Genomic DNA, 16,516 nt, shown 5'->3' with positions numbered 1-16,516 from the left:
TGATGCAGCTTCCTGCAAAGCTCTGAACTACAGAGAGCTATTCTAGCAGGCTCTCAGTAGTAACTTTATCTTCCACTCACCATTCTCAGGCCTGCTTAAGTTACTGCCAATTTTAGAAGCTTTTGTTTCTGTCCTCTCTCCCTCTCCCTCTCTCTCTCTGCTTCTCAAAATGCCTGGCTAGTCACATGGTCTAACTTCTCTGCAGAAGGTGAAGGGAAAGAGACTCCTCCTTCCTGCTTTGCTTCTCCAATAGAGAAGCCTACTGGGTGATGCAAGCAGGCAGATATGCTAATATCTGTGCACTGGAGGATTGTGGGAGGAACATCTAGCCCCTGATGGGGGTCCTGTGGGGCACCCCAAAACACTGAGTAGCTCTCCTGGCCTCTTTCAGGACTGGGGCACTGTTCTGATCAGGAGGTACAGCCGGCGGTCACCATGCCTTTGGGGGATAGTGCACACAAAGGGCCAGGAGGCTTAGGGGCCATTCAAACTCAGACATGGCAGGGGAGATACCATTGTTGTAAAAGTGGTTTCCCCAGGGTAAGGCTCATCTATTGCACTTTGGATGAGCTGACCCCTGTGATTTCCCCAAATGTGGGAAAATCAACTGCCTAAGTGGGAGATTGTGTTTGTGGTTTCCCTTGGTCTTTCTAGAACCACTCTTTGGTCCTTTGCTATTTTCACTGCTTGCTGCCATAGGCCTGTTTGCCTTGCTGGTTTTCCAGGTGGGCTGCAGGAGGCAGATCCTAGAAAGCTAGCACTGCAGAATGGTGAGGTCCAAACAGAAAGCAGTCTCTGCTGCCAGTTCAGAGGCCTCCCAACATGGCAGTGGGAGGCTTTTGGGTGGTGGTGGCTGAACTCTGGGTTACTGCATTCACTCCATAAGACGCATGTACTTTCCCTCCCACCTTTTTGGAGAGAAAAAGTGTGTCTTATGGAGCGAAAAATACGGTATATGGGGCTAGTTTTTTTAGATAGCAGGTTGAATGAGGAAATAACCAGTACAATATACTGAACACAGACTTTACTTTGGCTTATGTGCGCAGTTTGATCCACAAATGGCATAAAAAAATTGTAATCCTTTATTTCAGGTTTTTCCCTGTTAATTTAGTGTCTTCTCAGTTATACTTTCAGAAATTAATCAATTTGAGTCCTCCTTAGAATAAAAAAAAGACTGTGATGTTGTTTTCTTGGAAAAATAATATCCTGGTAAAATTGCCATTTGATTAGTATTTAGTACCCTGTTTCCCTGAAAATAAGACCTAACCTGAAAATAAGCCCTTGTGTGATTTTTAGGATGCTCGTAATATAAGCCCTAGCCCAAAAATAAGCCCCAGTTAAGTGAAACCCTGCCCTCCACCATTGTGCAGCAACTAGAAGAAGATGACATGACGGCATTTGAATAAATGTAGATTGTTGTACATTAAAAAAATTAAAGCATCCCCTTAAAATGACCCCTAATGGTTTTTTTGGAGCAAAAATGAATATAAGACCCTCTCTTATTTTCGGGGAAACACAGTAATTCAGTTACTTTACAAATTGCAACTGGAGTCTTGGTTTTAGAAACTGAAGTTTAAAACTGGTTTAAAAAACTATTTAAAGAATATTTCAATTTTTTTAGAAATCCATGTTTCTAATCTGTTCTTTAAACAATGGCCATAATCTTGTGGGCGTGAAAGCAATAAATAAGTGCTATAAATTAATTGATGATGCCAAAGAAAATGGAAAAATTATAACTTGCCTTGTTTGAATAAATTGTGTTCTGAATGTTTTACTATTGCAGAATTGCAAAAAATTGTTATGTTTGAAAAGGGAGAGGCAGGTTATGGTCAGGGTATGGATAAATAGCTCCAATGCATACTTTAAATTTCATTTCAGACATATTTGACCATAAAAATAGGCAACATAAAATGCTTTTAGGCTATGGAATATGCTACTACTTTTTCACTGATCACTTTCATGTTTACTTAAAGAAATATAATGCAGAACATGGATTGTGCAAGGTGCAGAATGCCCTGCCTAATTTGGTGTTTATGTGTATGTCTGTCCTTTTGTACAGAAATCTGTGTATTTAAAATTCTAGGTAATAATTCTTCTTCTTCTTCCCATCTTCTTGTCTCCCCACCACAGACTCTCATTGTGGCTTGGATCCGAGCTAATCTGAGTGTTTATATCTCTCGAGAGCTCTGGGATGAATTGCTGCGTGTATTGTCATCTCTTACAGACTGGGAAGAACTGATAACTGAATGGGCTAACATCATGGATTCCCTAACATCTGTTTTAGCAAGAACCGTGTATGGTGTTGAAATGAACAATTTGCCACTAGACAAACTAAGTGAGCAAAAAGAGAAAATACAAAGAGCAAAAGGTGAATCTTGATTTAAATTAAAATCCTCAGGGTACTGTGTCTTAAACTGTAAGGCATTTTAGGCTGAATGTTCATCAAGGCAAAGATATCAAGTCTAATGTTCATCAAGGCAAAGATATTAAGTTTGGACGTAAACAGAACAGGAGGTCGAGCAGTGGGATAAAAATGCTAAAGATCATGGTGATTGATTAGTGCTACAGTCATGAAGTAAAGGAACATCAAACATTAAAGATCATATGTATGTAATACCTATCTTCCTGATAGCCCAGCTTTTGAATACATCTGTCATACCAAAATTTCTCAGTGGCATATTATCAACATAGAAATAATGGGTACATAAAGAGGTCCATAAAAGCAGAACTATTTTTCTTTCTCTGGTATTTACAAGATTAGAAAACCACACTCCATATTAGAACATTTTCAGATGCCTTGAAATTGATCAAATGTAGTTTGTTCTTAAACTCAATATATCTTTATTTCGAGTGTAGCTCACAAGATCTCTGTTTAAAAATATTGGTATATACTCTGTCTTTTTTCCAAAAAATGTAACTCAAGACAGCTGACAATAAAATGAAAAAAAGGCAGACAAATTATGTGAGTTAGTTAAATTCAATAAATGTATTTTTAAAAGAGCATTTGAAAAACAATAACTTAGAGATTACATTTCCTTTTTATCATAAGTTTATCAGCAAAGGTCCTTGCCAGCAAAAACCCAACACAGACTCCCTTGGTTGGGACTTCCTAGACTTCCTTGACTGGGAGCAATCTCTGGGAAACTCCTCTCTAGCATCTCCACCAAAGATGCTTCTATTGGTAGTAGGACTAAGAGAAGGTCATCACCTGTAGACATAAAAGCTTGGGTGGGTTTGTGTGGGATAATCAGGTAGTCCGGACTTGTGTTGCATAGAACAATGTACTCGGCAGTTATTAGCAACTGAGGACTAGCGGTTTGATTTTAATGTTAAATTCCATGTCAATGAAGATGTTTAGATTAAGTACGCATAAGGAATAAATGGTAAAATTGGTCCCTTACTATACATAAAATTATAATTTTGTGGTACTCGTTTCCAGTTTTTCTAGTTCTTTGTGATGATCCTGATACTTGAGATATGTTACCTGGATTACCTTGAGTTAAGATGGATTCCCTTTACATTGCTGAAGCAGAAAGTGAAGCTCCAGTTTATCTATACTCACTTATGCAAAAACAAACAGCATTTGAGATGAGATTCACTGCAATGCATGAGCAGTTTCTTTTCTTGTGAAATGATGCATGTGGTTGTTGTTTTTTGTTTAGTCGTTAAGTCGTATCTGACTCTTTGTGACCCCATGGACCAGAGCACACCAGGCCCTCCTGTCTTCCACTGCCCCCCAGAGTTTTGTCAAATTCATGTTGGTAGCTTTAATGACACTGTCCATGAGTTTTCTCATGAGATGGCCAAAGTATTGGAGCCTCACCTTCAGGATCTGTCCTTCCAGTGAGCACTCAGGGTTGATTTCCTTTAGAATGGATAGGTTTGTTCTCCTTGCAGTCCAGGGGACTCTCAAGAGTCTCCTCCAGCATCACAGTTCAAAAGCATCAATTCTTTGGTGGTCAGCCTTCTTTATGGTCCAGCTCTCACTTCCATACATCACTACTGGAAAAACCATAGCTTTGACTATGTGGACCTTTGTTGGCAAGATGCTGTCTCTGCTTTTTAAGATGCTGTCTAGGTTTGTCATGGCTTTCTTCCAGGCATCTTTTGCAGTGGAGCTCAAGAAAGTAAAATCTGTCACTGCCTCCATGTCTTCCCCTTCTATTTGCCAGGAGGTGATGGGACCAGTGGCCATGACCTTATTTTTTTTTTTTTATGTTGAGCTTCAGACCATTTTTTGTGCTCTCCTCTTTCACCCTTATTAAGAGGTTCTTTAATTCCTCCTCACTTTCTGCCATCAGAGTAGTATCATCTGCATATCTGAGGTTGTTGATATTTCTTCCGGCAATCTTAATTCTGGCCTGGGATTCCTCCAGTCCTGCCTTACGCATGATGTATTCTGCATATAAGTTAAATAAGTTGGGGGACAATATACAGTCTTGTCATACTCCTTTCCCAATCTTGAACCAATCAGTGTTTCCATATCCAGTTTTAACTTTTGCTTCCTGTCCCACATACAGATTTCTTAGGAGATAGATAAGGTGGTCAGGCACTCCCATTTCTTTAATGACTCGACATAGTTTGTTGTGGTCCACACTGTCAAAGGCTTTTGCGTAGTCAATGAAGCAGAAGTAAATTTTTCCTGGAACTCTTTGGCTTTCTCCATAATCCAGCCCATGTTAGCAATTTGGTGTCTAGTTCCTCTGCCCCTTTGAAATCCAGCTTGTACTTCTGGTACAATGATGCATACTATGTGCCATTTTAATTCAAATTCCTCTAAAAGTCTAACTTCAGTTTATCCATCTTTGCCCTACCTTTTCTCAATACCTGTAGTTCTTGTGTGACACTTTGTTCTCATGAAGAAGTCCTAGAGTCTTCAAAGTGCTGATTTGAAATTTTTTACCATGCAAAAATATAGGACACCTTTTTTCACTAATGTGATGCACTTTCCAGAAGGACATTTGGAGCCTCACTTATTTGTTTAGTGTGTGTTATTGGCTTATGAAATTCCCAGTCTGTACAGTTGTGAATGTTCCTGCTTCATATCAGGGATTTCACAGGCTTGTGATATATATTTTGCTTTTAACTCAAACTCAGAGCTGAGGCAAAAGACAAGCACTTAGAATTAAAGAATTCTGAGTCCAGGGATTTGTCACAACTGAATGAAACTCAAAATCCTGGCACACAAAAATGCATTCCTGATTGTTCCCATCCCTATCTCAGCATTCCTTATTTCAGCAATGTGACTATAATTTCTGCTTTCGTGGTTGGGAGCTAAACTGTTAGGAATCAGAAATTCTTGCCAGTGTTCTTCAGATCATGTATAAATTATCAGTAGATCCCGTCCCTGCCCTGCTTGACTTGACATATGTGTTTGATACAAGTTTGTAATGCATCTTCCCACTGACTGCTCATTACAGGAGCACACGGTTTGAAAGCAGATTGTAGAATACAGTGGTGCCTCGCTTGACAAGGATAATCCGTTCCAGCGAAATCGCTGTAGAACAAAATCCTCGTCAAGCGAAATAAAAAAGCCCATTGAAATGCATTGAAAATCGGTTCAACGCGTTCCGATGGCCTAAATACCTCAGTATACAGCGACGATCCTCCATAGGGCAGCCATTTTTGGGTGCCTGTAAAGCGAAAATCTGTCCTAAAGCACAGCGGGCAGCCATTTTACACAGCGGGTGGCCATTTTGAAACCCGACAATCAGCTGTTTTGATCATCATAATGCGAAGAATCGGTTCCAAAAGCAGGGAACCGATTGTCAGGAAGCAAAAAAAGCCCTTTGAAACATCGTTTTGCGATCGCAAAAACCTCATCCTCAAGCGGATTCATAGTTTAACGAGGTAATCGTTAAGCGAGGCACCACTGTACATGTATGTAGTTCTCCAGCATGTCTCCATAGCTGGTCTCCTGCATTTTGAGACCCAGTGCTTGTTTCATACTTACTTTTTGTAAAAGTGTGAATGGCCATAATGGAGGCCTTGTTTGCAGAAAATTAGCATGTGGAAAAACTGAAGTGGGTTGTTCTCTCTTACATCTTGTACTAAAAAGTTTCATATTGTTCCTTCTTCCACAATGGCTGGGACAAAAATACACGCCCAGCAAAGTCTCATTTGTTTTATTGAGGGTGTCCAGTGAAGACTTTTTGTCTATGCAGAAAGAAAACTAAATGGCAGTGTAAACAGGTAATATTAAACAGTCATGTGTAGCTCCTATTCATGACACTGACAGATTGGAGTTTCCTAATATATTGTACTCATTGTTTTAATCGCTGGCTTGAAATGTATATACTCCTTCAAGAGTTATTCATGATGGTGGCACTAAAATCCTATTCCTTTAATTAAATGATGACACCAGTTAAAAATGATGACCATGTTTCAACTTCTATAAGAAAAATAAAACTTAAAACAAAGGTATTGTGACACCTTAGAGGTGAGCAGATTCATTTATTTCAATATGACCTTTTGCAGATAACAATGCATTTATATCTGAGGGATTGCACTGTAATCCATGAATACACACACTGAAATGTATCTGTTCATCTTTAAAGTGCCATAATGCTTTTTTGCTTTTATTTTTATTTTATTTGAGATTAGTCAATTTAGTAATGATTGGATCCATTACTCCTTCTAAAAGTTCTTCTGTTGGTTTGTTTCAATTTTTAATATGCTGAAGCTAAATTTCTTATGTCGTTCCCTGTCTAAAAGGTGGCATTTTGGAACCTCCGAAAGGAGCTGCAGTTGGAAGATCATTTTCTTTAAGCTGGAAAAATCATCCTGAAGTTGTGGAACCGATGAGGTTTAGGAGTGCTACTACCTCCGGAGTACCAGGAGTTGAGAAAGCAAGGAATGTAGTACGTCAGAGAGCAACAGGTTAGGCCCAGGCAACTTGATATCTTAATTGTCAGTCAGAAAATTTAAATATAAATATTAAATGATGTTATATTTTATTGCATTTGTGCCATTTGTATATGGGTCTGTATTTGGGTGTCTATGGTAGATGGCTTTGTACCCTCTTTGTTATTAAGTGGTGATGTCTGTGAACCAACAGATGAGTGGCTGGTTTTATTTTGGACCGGTTCTTTCTGCTGACTAATGTGTAAAGCATGACTCTTTGTTTTTTCATTTGGTTTTCTCCTTATTAATTTCTAGGCCCTATCAGTCAGATAGTAATTCAGTCTTTGCTGACTTAAATGTGGTGCCTTTATTAGACTGCTAAAAAGTTAGACATAAGGTAAATTTTCAAAGTTCAAAAACTCTTTGTCAGGTAAAAATAATATAAAATATGGGATTAAGGGGAAAAAACAGATAAAAATTGGGACAGATGTGGTGTCACTGTCTCATGAAGCCAGACTACAAAAAGAAGTAGTAATAACTTTATTACAGTCAAAGACTAATAAGACCAGAACAATATAAAATAAATACATATAATTGTAGTTTCATAAAATTAGGCAGAATTATAAATTTTCCATTAAAAACATGATAAAACAACCCCTTCTTTCCATTTAATAACATTATATATCTTTAAAATAAGTAAAACCTCAGCCAGTGTTATATTAAAAACGTTATATTATTCATCTAAAATCGCAACCCAAGCATCTGGTCATGAATAACTATTGCTTCAGCGCAGAATTTGACCACTTGTCTTGTAATATAAGGAGTATTGTCAGAGAGTAGCAACTGAACATAATCCTCTTCTGATCTCCCGGGAGATTTACAGATAACAGGAAGTAAAAGCTCCATACGTAAATCCCGATAGCAAGTATAATAAAGGAGAACATGACCAACTGATTCGACTTTGTCACTATTACAAGGGCAGAGACAATCTGATGGAGGCCAACCTTGAAATCTTCCCTCCAGAAGCTTAGAAGGTAATACATTGAGCCTAGATAGTGTAAAAGCCCTTGTGGCTTTAGATGACATAATACTGGCTAAATAAGAGGAGGTGATAAAAGGATATTTCTTAAGAAAGTTAGATTTCCCTAGCTGGTCAACATGGTTCTGTAGTTCAATATTCCAGACCCTTAACTTCACTGCTTTGATGGCATCAATGAGACCCATTGCTATAAGTGTACTGGGAGAAAAGCCAATTTTCGATATCTCTTCAGTTATATGCTTCTTCCACTCCGACTGGAAAGTATCTAGTAGCATCAGTGGGGCCAAGCCTTCCAATGAAAAATTAAGTTTAAGCCAGTGTTTTACCATAAAGACTTTAGCCCGTGTTTTAACGGATATTAACCTGACCTCTAAGCGAAGAACCACATTGGAAATACAAGGTGGAACTCCAAGAATGGCTCTTGCAAATTTGGTCTGAACAATCTCCAGAGGTCGTAAGTTAGCGTAGGCGAACAGTTGAGAACCATAAAGCTCCATAAGACGCACAGATTCCCCCCCACACATTTTTTTTTGCGGAAGTGCATCTTATGGAGCAAAAAATACGCTATTTGTCATGGAAATGGAAGATAACAGGGAAAAAGCAAGTTCAATAATTAATGTTTCTAGCAAGTAATCTACTTAATGCAATGTTTTTTTTTTTTTTTAAATCTAGAATAATCAAGCTGTGCACATTCTAAAGGAAGTCTTTCCATGCTCTAAGGGCCTTTTGGTAACAGGTTTAATAAATTGTCTATTTAGGAATTAATATCCTCAGTGAACAATTCTTAATCTTATGGGTTACACTCTATTGAATTTCTGATGAAGTGTTCATTTGAGCAGACAAAAATTATATGTGCCTTCAGTTTTTGCAAACTCTTCAATTACTATTTTCTTTTTCTTTTTTATGCCTATCTACTAAGCAAGATATTCCATTACTATTTTGACTTCTGTTAATTTATTTTTCCTTGGAAGCTAAGCGAAGCCAGTCTATCAACAACTGTGCTCATCTCTGTGAGTCTTTGCCAGTCACTAAAAGTGTACCTGTTCTCCTTCACACTGTGACCTCTCTCTTACCTGGTATCTCTTATTCTTCTTACTCTCACACTTTTTCAGGTATGATATTTAAAACTGTCTTTCTGAATATTCTGTATTCATGTTATCCTGTGTCTTATTTTCAACATTCTGCACACAGATGTTTTTGTAATAATGTATTTTTGTGAAAATGGCAATGTATTAGATTCTTACTTGAGAGGAAAGGTCTATCATGTACAGTTGCAAATCCTCTGAAGCAGCCTCGAAATTCTCAAGGTTCCTTGAGACTCAAAGCACATGGTTGTCCGACTTTTGAATGGTAGGAACTACACCAGCTTTATTCATACATTTGTACATGATGACAGACTCCAGCCACTCTGTCTCTAAAAGTGGATGGGTTTCCTACAGAAAGTGAGATTGTGTATAGTTTAGTGTAACATGGTGTCCACAATTTTTGACAGTTTGTGCAGTCTGTAATATTTTTTAACTGTTTAGGTCCAATAAACATCTACATCTATCCTTACTGCTATGCCTATGTATCCATGCATCACTGGATACATATGCTATATGCCCAGTCTATTGAACTAATAATGATCTTTGTTATCTCTATTGAGAATTAGCTAGGTTAATAGCACATATTATCTGATTCATTAGCTAGTTGAATGAAAGGAACATGAAATACTGTAACCTGGATATCAAAGGTTTGAGAAGTGAGAGAAGATACCTTCATTTGCTTAATGCAAGAATAGCAAAGGAAGATAATAAGAACATGTGTATGTTTTCCACACTGTGGAGGAATATGTCCAAGGGAAACAAAGAACCCTCCAAAGAATGTGTATAAGGATTGCTATTTGCTGAAAAACTACTCTTAGCCTACTTTTCTGCAAAAAACAAAACAAAACAAAAAAACCCCAAAACTTTTCAGGATAGCTTTCTTCTTATTATTTTTCTTCTCTAAACTTGGACAGCATCATGACTACTCTAGCTTTGAATAAGGTGACTCCAAATGATGATGAGGAAAAAGCCCTTGTGTTTGAGGCTGGCAATTTAAATTGTGTGATGCACAAGCAAAACGGGTTGGAAAAGAGGAAATGGGGGTACAGTACCATGAAGATGGCAACTGGTTTAGTTTGTCCTCTGTGGATAGAAATGGACTCAAAGCTTTTCAGTGTTGTTTTAATGTTTGCCTTTTTCTTATTTGTGAGCCATCTTCAGTCCTACTGCCAGAAAAACGGTGGCATGAAAGTACAATAAATAAATAAATAAATAAATAAATAAAGGTTTGCTCAGCATTTCAAAATCCCAAGTCCTTTAGATAGATGTTTTTCTAAAATCCCAGCTACTTTACAGCTTTCTTTTCCATGAGAAATCATGGGAAATAATCTGTTTTCAGGATACGAACAGAATTATGTTCTTTTAGGCCTATGTGTCTCTTCAGACCCTCAGGTCAAATTGCACCTGTTATTTTACAGTAGAGACGTAATGGCAAAGGTTCATGTCTAAGTGAATGTGAATATTTTATTTTGTTTTCTCTTGTTATCGATAATGTCTGTAAAATGCATTAATGATATGACTGTCATATACCGTTATTATAGTTAGGCATGGCAAGTAATGTTATGTGTTTGAAACATTTTTATATCAATTTCTACAGAGGCTGAAGAATATCAGCAGTCAGAAAATGGAACAGGAACAGAATATCATGAACCAGAAAATTTAGCCACAATAGAATGTAAAGGTCAATTTTCAGACCAGGAGCAATTAACTCGAAGCTGTAGTACCTCAGATATTAGAGACCAATGCAGTTCTGATTTTCAAGGTAATTTAGAAATAATAGGAGTTGCCTTTTTTCGAAAATACAGCTTTCATGTTTTCATATGAAATTCTTTTCATATAATAGCACTTATTGGTACATCACACATTAAATACAGTGTTCTTATACAGATTGTTACTTTTTTAAAATGATGCTTCTTACCTACATGCCATCCTATCACTTCAATTGAAGTTCAGAATTCTTTTCACCAGAATGTGAAATATGTAAATAAGTACGAATAAAGCAGTCTTCATTAGGCATAAGTGGTGGTTTAAAGTTTGGGAGCAGGGAAGGAATGAGAGTCCAAAAATGAAGGTCAGATGTGTTGTCCATTGTTTTTAAAAATGGGCTGATAGCAAGGTGCAATGGAGTTTGCAGATTTGGTGTAAAAGTGTCAAAGTGTCTTTTTGCCTTCCCTCTGTAGACAAAATGCTTGGCTGGGACCCCTTTAGATCTTTTGTTGCCTAAAGCAAAGCACACAGACCTTTCATGTTGGCTCAGAGCATTAAAAATAAGGACCGCAGTATTTGTGTCAAAAAAACAGAGGAAATGTATATGCCCACACTAAGATGAAAGTTAATTAACACCAAACTAGAATTATGCCTAGAGATTGGAGGAGATGACATGTGGGCATCCTTCAGTCTCGGGAGACTATGGTAACGTGCTCTGAATAGAGGAGAAGAACTTCTCAATGAAGTGCAGCATCATGCAAAAACAGCTTCCTGTGACAGTCTGAAGAAGCTCATCCAATAGCAAACTGGAAAAAGCTGCCATATAATCTATGTATAGAAATAAAATTCTGGCTTGAGTAGTAAATTTATTGGATTACCAGGAAGTAGCAAATTATAAAGTCCAACATGGCTTGGATTCAAGCTATACCATGTCTTCCTTTATGAGCCTGGTCAGATCTTAGGTTCATCAGGGGAAGCCTTTCTCTTGGACCCACTACCTTCATACTTTGGTGGGGACATGGGAGACAGCCTTGAGCCCTGTCACCACACCCAGACTCTGGAATTCCCTCCCACAGGAGGCCAGGCTGACCCCATCTTTGCTGTCCTTCCACAAGCAGACAGAGACTCACTGCTCTTCATCAGACTAGCTTTCCCTTAATGATTGGCTGTCTGGGAGGGATATCTAAATGGAGTGTTGTGCCTTGCTTCTTTTGAATGTGTTTTCGGTGTTGATTTTGTTTACCGTTTTTATTTGTTTGATTCTCTTTAAATATTTGTATACTTATTTATTTATTTACTTACTGTTTTTAGCTTTTAAATATTGCCTTTTAATGATGTAAGCTGCCTTTGGTCTTTTTAATGAGAAAAATATTTTAAATAAAAAAATTAATAAATACTTTTTCAGTACTCTTCATCAGGCATAAATGGTATAGTCATTTTAGTCAAATGTGTTTTAAAAGTAGAAATTGTATCCTTTAAGTTAACAAATATTTATGGCATTTTAAAGCATTGCAGTAGCACGTCACGTATTAAAGCCAACAATTTTCCTAAACATTTATTTAATCTAAAAAAACCCATGATAATTGCTCTTGACTTTACAGTTTGAAATTTAAGTAACCATACTGTAGCTTTTCATTTTTGTTTAATTTATTCCTTCTAATAATTTTATTTTTGTGTATATGTAATCTTATTAATCCAGATGTAAAAGCAGTGATAACTTTATTTAGACCACTAAAAAACCAAACATTCAGTTCAAGCTTTTGTGAATATAATTCACATCTTCAGGCATAGGGTAAAAGAAAAAGTATGTATGGAAGTCCCAAATGGTCATGGCAGAGATCCTCCAGGAATGTTGCTTAGGTGAGCTGAGAACTGTTTAAACCACTTTGGGGGTGAGTGTTTTTAAAGGCCTCACTCCTGGTGCCATTTGGTTGGAATTTTCCACAACCTCACTGAATGAACCCCCTCCTCCCATCATTTGAGAGAAACGTGCCAGTAGATCTAGCTCACAAAATTATGTGATTATTATTTGTATATAATAAAAATAAAGGTCAAAAGATCATTAATTTGTTAATATCTTGAACTGAACATTTTTGTATTTTTTTAAAAAATCACTTTGCACTTCACAGTTAGAAACACAGAAAGCTCACAGAACTTAACTTCAGATTCCAGCGCTGTTCAAGAAACTGTGGAGAATATGGATGAGCAAAGTACAGTCCAAGAAGTAAGTTAGATTAATGAAGATTACAGTGCATATCATCATAACATTGCCATATTAGTATGTTCCTAACATTTTTTTGAATGGAAAAATAGTATTCATTGATAAAAAGACTGTGAACTAAGTTGACATGTAGGGAAACAAATATTTCTTTTTTAAAATATTTCATTGCAAATTCATGCATAGTTCACAGTTAAATAAAATTTACTATGGTTTTTGCAAAAAATATTGTTATATTAAGTGCTGTGAGACTTCTTACTTACTGTCTTAAATCCTGTTGCTTAAGTTGCAACTAGAATAGGCCCATTTGAATCTATGGAACTTGTGAAGAAGTTTACTCACCAAATGTTCCTGATTCTGTGGGCCTACTCTGCTTTGACTAAATACGCGAAGCAACAGGATCTCAGCCACTGAATACTGCTACTTGACCTAAAGCTGTTTCTTTTATTAGGCATTTCTCTTGGTTTGTTCTAGGTTCTTAGGAATGTACACTGCAGGCCTTGCCTATTGTGCTTGTAGGTTTAAGTTTAACAGTTTAACAGATAATTATGGATGAGCAGGATACAATTTTGTTCTTGAAAGTACACATGTAGATTGGAATCACAGATCTATAAATCTCTGCTCACTTACTAAAGAGCACGGCCTACCACCTACCTGATAAGCTATACTTGCAAGGTTCCTGGCATTTTTAAAAACCATGCCCCTAGCCCTTCTAAAAACCAAGATACAAAGCAAAAGGAACAGCCACTATTCTGTCAGCTGTCAAGGTATAAGGTCTACCCCTGGAAAAACAACAGAGAATGAAGCTTAATATAAAGACTTCTCAGTGGCCAAGTATTTCTTTCTTAGTAGAACTGGTACCTGGACTACCCGTAGCTACCACAAATTTTGTACCTTTCCTCTCTCACTATCTGATATTTTTTCAGTCACAAAATGTATTGTTTCAAAAGGAGAGTGTATGCAGTTAAAACTTCAAATAATGAAAACATGGTTTTGTGGAAAGTAATCTGAAAAGACTTTGATAATAATGTAAGAAGTAAAATAAATTTCCTGTGTAAGCCCATGGTCACCACATTTTCTCCTGCCAGATCTCCACAGACTATTCTGATACTTGTTACAGAGTGTGCATCACTGATTCTTCTTCGTGGCCTCTATGAATCGCACCCTGGGTAATCCGTGCCTGCATGGAGCCTCGTCGGAAGATTCTAGAGCTTCTCCGGTAGCAAAAAAACACATTAGTGTAGACTCCTCCCCCTCCGCACATGTACCTTGGTGCCAGGGCTCTCCTTTCAGTTTCTTTCGACCACCACATTGAGAGCCTCGTGTTTCTTGCTTCTGTGAGTTTAAAAGTGAAAGAGAGTTCAATCTTGATTCCTTTTATTTTTCTTTAAACTTTTTTTAAAAATATCTCTTTTTGTTACAGCCTAAGAGCTGAAGCACACACACCCATTCTTACCTTCGTTTATTTGTATTTTTCACAGCCCCCTTGGGCCCATTTAAACATTACTTGGTCTGTGACAATAAAAATCCCACTTTTGGATGGCCACGCTGAATGTTTGTTCTTCTTCATGGTTTCTGTGAACACACACTAATGGGTTCATCTGCACTTTTGCAGAGGTTTCCAGAACCTTCTATAGCTTAACATTCGTTCGCCAAGAATGTTAGTACTCGAGGTTCACCTGTCCTGGCTCAGTTCCTTTTTGTTGCCGCTGAGGTTTCTTCTCTCAGATGAGCTGCATTCGCCTTTTTGGCTTTTCTGTGTTTAAAAAGCAATTCTTGTGAGATATCTTCTTGTGAGAGACTTTGTTGTTATTCCTTCCTTCTACCACCCCCCTTTCACCCCCATTTCCCTTTTTTTGTTTTTGCTTAATTTATGGCCTCTGGACCGTTTAAACGGTGCACTTTGTGCCCCAATAAAATCCCATTCATCAACGGCCATGACTCCTGCGTGTTCTGCCTGGCGAAGCACACCAGCCAGCTTCCTGGCCCTTTTGTAAGAAATTAATAAAGCAGGATCTTAAATTAAGGCAGCAACGCCTGCGTTCTTATTTGTGGGAACGTTCTCTTCATTCCATACCAACTATGGAACCTGTGCCACCTTACCAGATTCAGGCGGCTTCCCTGGGAGCCTCTGTTGCTTCTTCGGCAAAATCGAAATCTAAGACTATTACCAAATCTAAGACTGGTGGCTTGACACCAAAGTCCACACCGATACCGAAGTCTCCTCCGGTACTGGAGCAACAGTCCAAGCCTTAAAAAAAATCTAAGAAATCGTCTTCTGACTCCCGATCCTCCAAACACCAAAAGGATAAAACAACCTCTTCTGTGAGCAGCAAACTATTTGCTTGGATTCTGTTTCTGTTGAGGATGATGATTATCTGCCTCCACCGTCATGCCAGCCACCTTCACTTCTGCTTTCTCAGTCCCCATTGTGGGCTAATACCTCGGCTGAGGTTACAGTACTTCCCTGTTATGACCACTCGAGCCCTTCGGGTTGCTCTGTATCCGTGTGTCAGGTGGATTCAGCATCCATCCTGGCTAATCCGCAACCTCCACGTAAGCGAGCTTGAAAGACACATCATACACCAGAGACTGGTCCTTTTGATATTGATGCTCCACATCGACAGATGTCAATGGGGTTTCTTGCATCCCATGATTCACTTACGTGATACTGTCACCCCAAGTGGGTTACTCTCTACGAACCACCCACCTATTGCAAGATGCCACCACAATGGTACCGACACCGCGATACCGATACTGGTGCCCTGATACAGAGGTCTACATGGAACCTAACCACCCTCAGTACTCCTATTACTATTCCAACTCAGACTCTGAATCTCCCATTCTGTACTGCTCACAGCACTACAATCAATCCTCCTCTGCAGATGACTCTTCCATACCACTCCTGATACTGAAGAATCAGAAGTCTTCCTGAAAGAGGAAATATATCTCCTCGCATTGTCCGCCTTAGACACCGATACCGAAACATGGCCGGCCATCGTCCAGGCTCTTGATATCGCACATCGAACCCACCATGCATTCACAGACTCGTGCCTCATCAGTTCAAGTCACCACTACCTATACCGGTCCTTCACCAACAACCCATGAGATTAGTCAGACTCATCAGTCTGAGTTAAAACACGTAAGTCTGCCACTTGCGATCTAGCTATGAAACAAGATTCAACCAAACCAGCCATGACACCGGGCAATGCAATGGATGACCTGCCCTCTCCATATCAACCTTCTTCGTCACCATCACCAGATTCCAACACTTCTGAGTTAATGGTATTTAATTCACTTCTGAATTAAAGGATAGTCGTGGACATGAACCCTCCTTCCCCATCGGAGGGCTTTGCATCATATTCTCAACTAGTTCTGCGGATTGCTAGAGCGATGGATCTGGACGTACAACAGCCAGTACAGTCTGAATCTGACAAAGTTTATGAGGACATTAATGAAGACCACCACCCCCTCCATGTGGGCTAAACCATCTTCCGTGCCACAAATCTCAAGGAGAGTTGAAAATTTATATAAGACTCATGGTGACAATAGAGCTTTTCTCTCCAAGCATCCACCCCCAAACTCGGTTATAGTCGATGCAACTCAAAACGAGCCAAAAAATCG

The 16,516-nt window shown here is 38.5% G+C and overlaps 1 protein-coding gene and 1 pseudogene across 3 annotated transcripts in view; both read left to right on the top strand.

The window, feature by feature from the left end:
• RALGAPA2 (Ral GTPase activating protein catalytic subunit alpha 2) overlaps positions 1 to 16,516 on the top strand; it is a 255,925-nt gene that overhangs the window by 62,079 nt on the left and 177,330 nt on the right. For 2 of the 3 annotated variants that reach the window (XM_072998429.2, XM_072998431.2), the window contains exons 15-19: positions 2,131 to 2,368; positions 6,715 to 6,879; positions 8,854 to 8,994; positions 10,565 to 10,729; positions 12,804 to 12,898. In XM_072998429.2, the coding sequence (XP_072854530.2) occupies positions 2,131 to 2,368; positions 6,715 to 6,879; positions 8,854 to 8,994; positions 10,565 to 10,729; positions 12,804 to 12,898 (804 nt within the window). The remainder of the gene's footprint in view (positions 1 to 2,130; positions 2,369 to 6,714; positions 6,880 to 8,853; positions 8,995 to 10,564; positions 10,730 to 12,803; positions 12,899 to 16,516) is intronic. The other variant, XM_072998430.2, reaches the window with a different exon arrangement.
• Positions 490 to 642, top strand: LOC144589363 (U1 spliceosomal RNA; annotated as a pseudogene).

The sequence above is a fragment of the Pogona vitticeps genome, chromosome 4 (genome assembly GCF_051106095.1).
Source record: "Pogona vitticeps strain Pit_001003342236 chromosome 4, PviZW2.1, whole genome shotgun sequence".
Lineage (NCBI taxonomy): Eukaryota > Metazoa > Chordata > Lepidosauria > Squamata > Agamidae > Pogona > Pogona vitticeps.
This window is presented reverse-complemented; position numbering and strand designations above follow the sequence as displayed.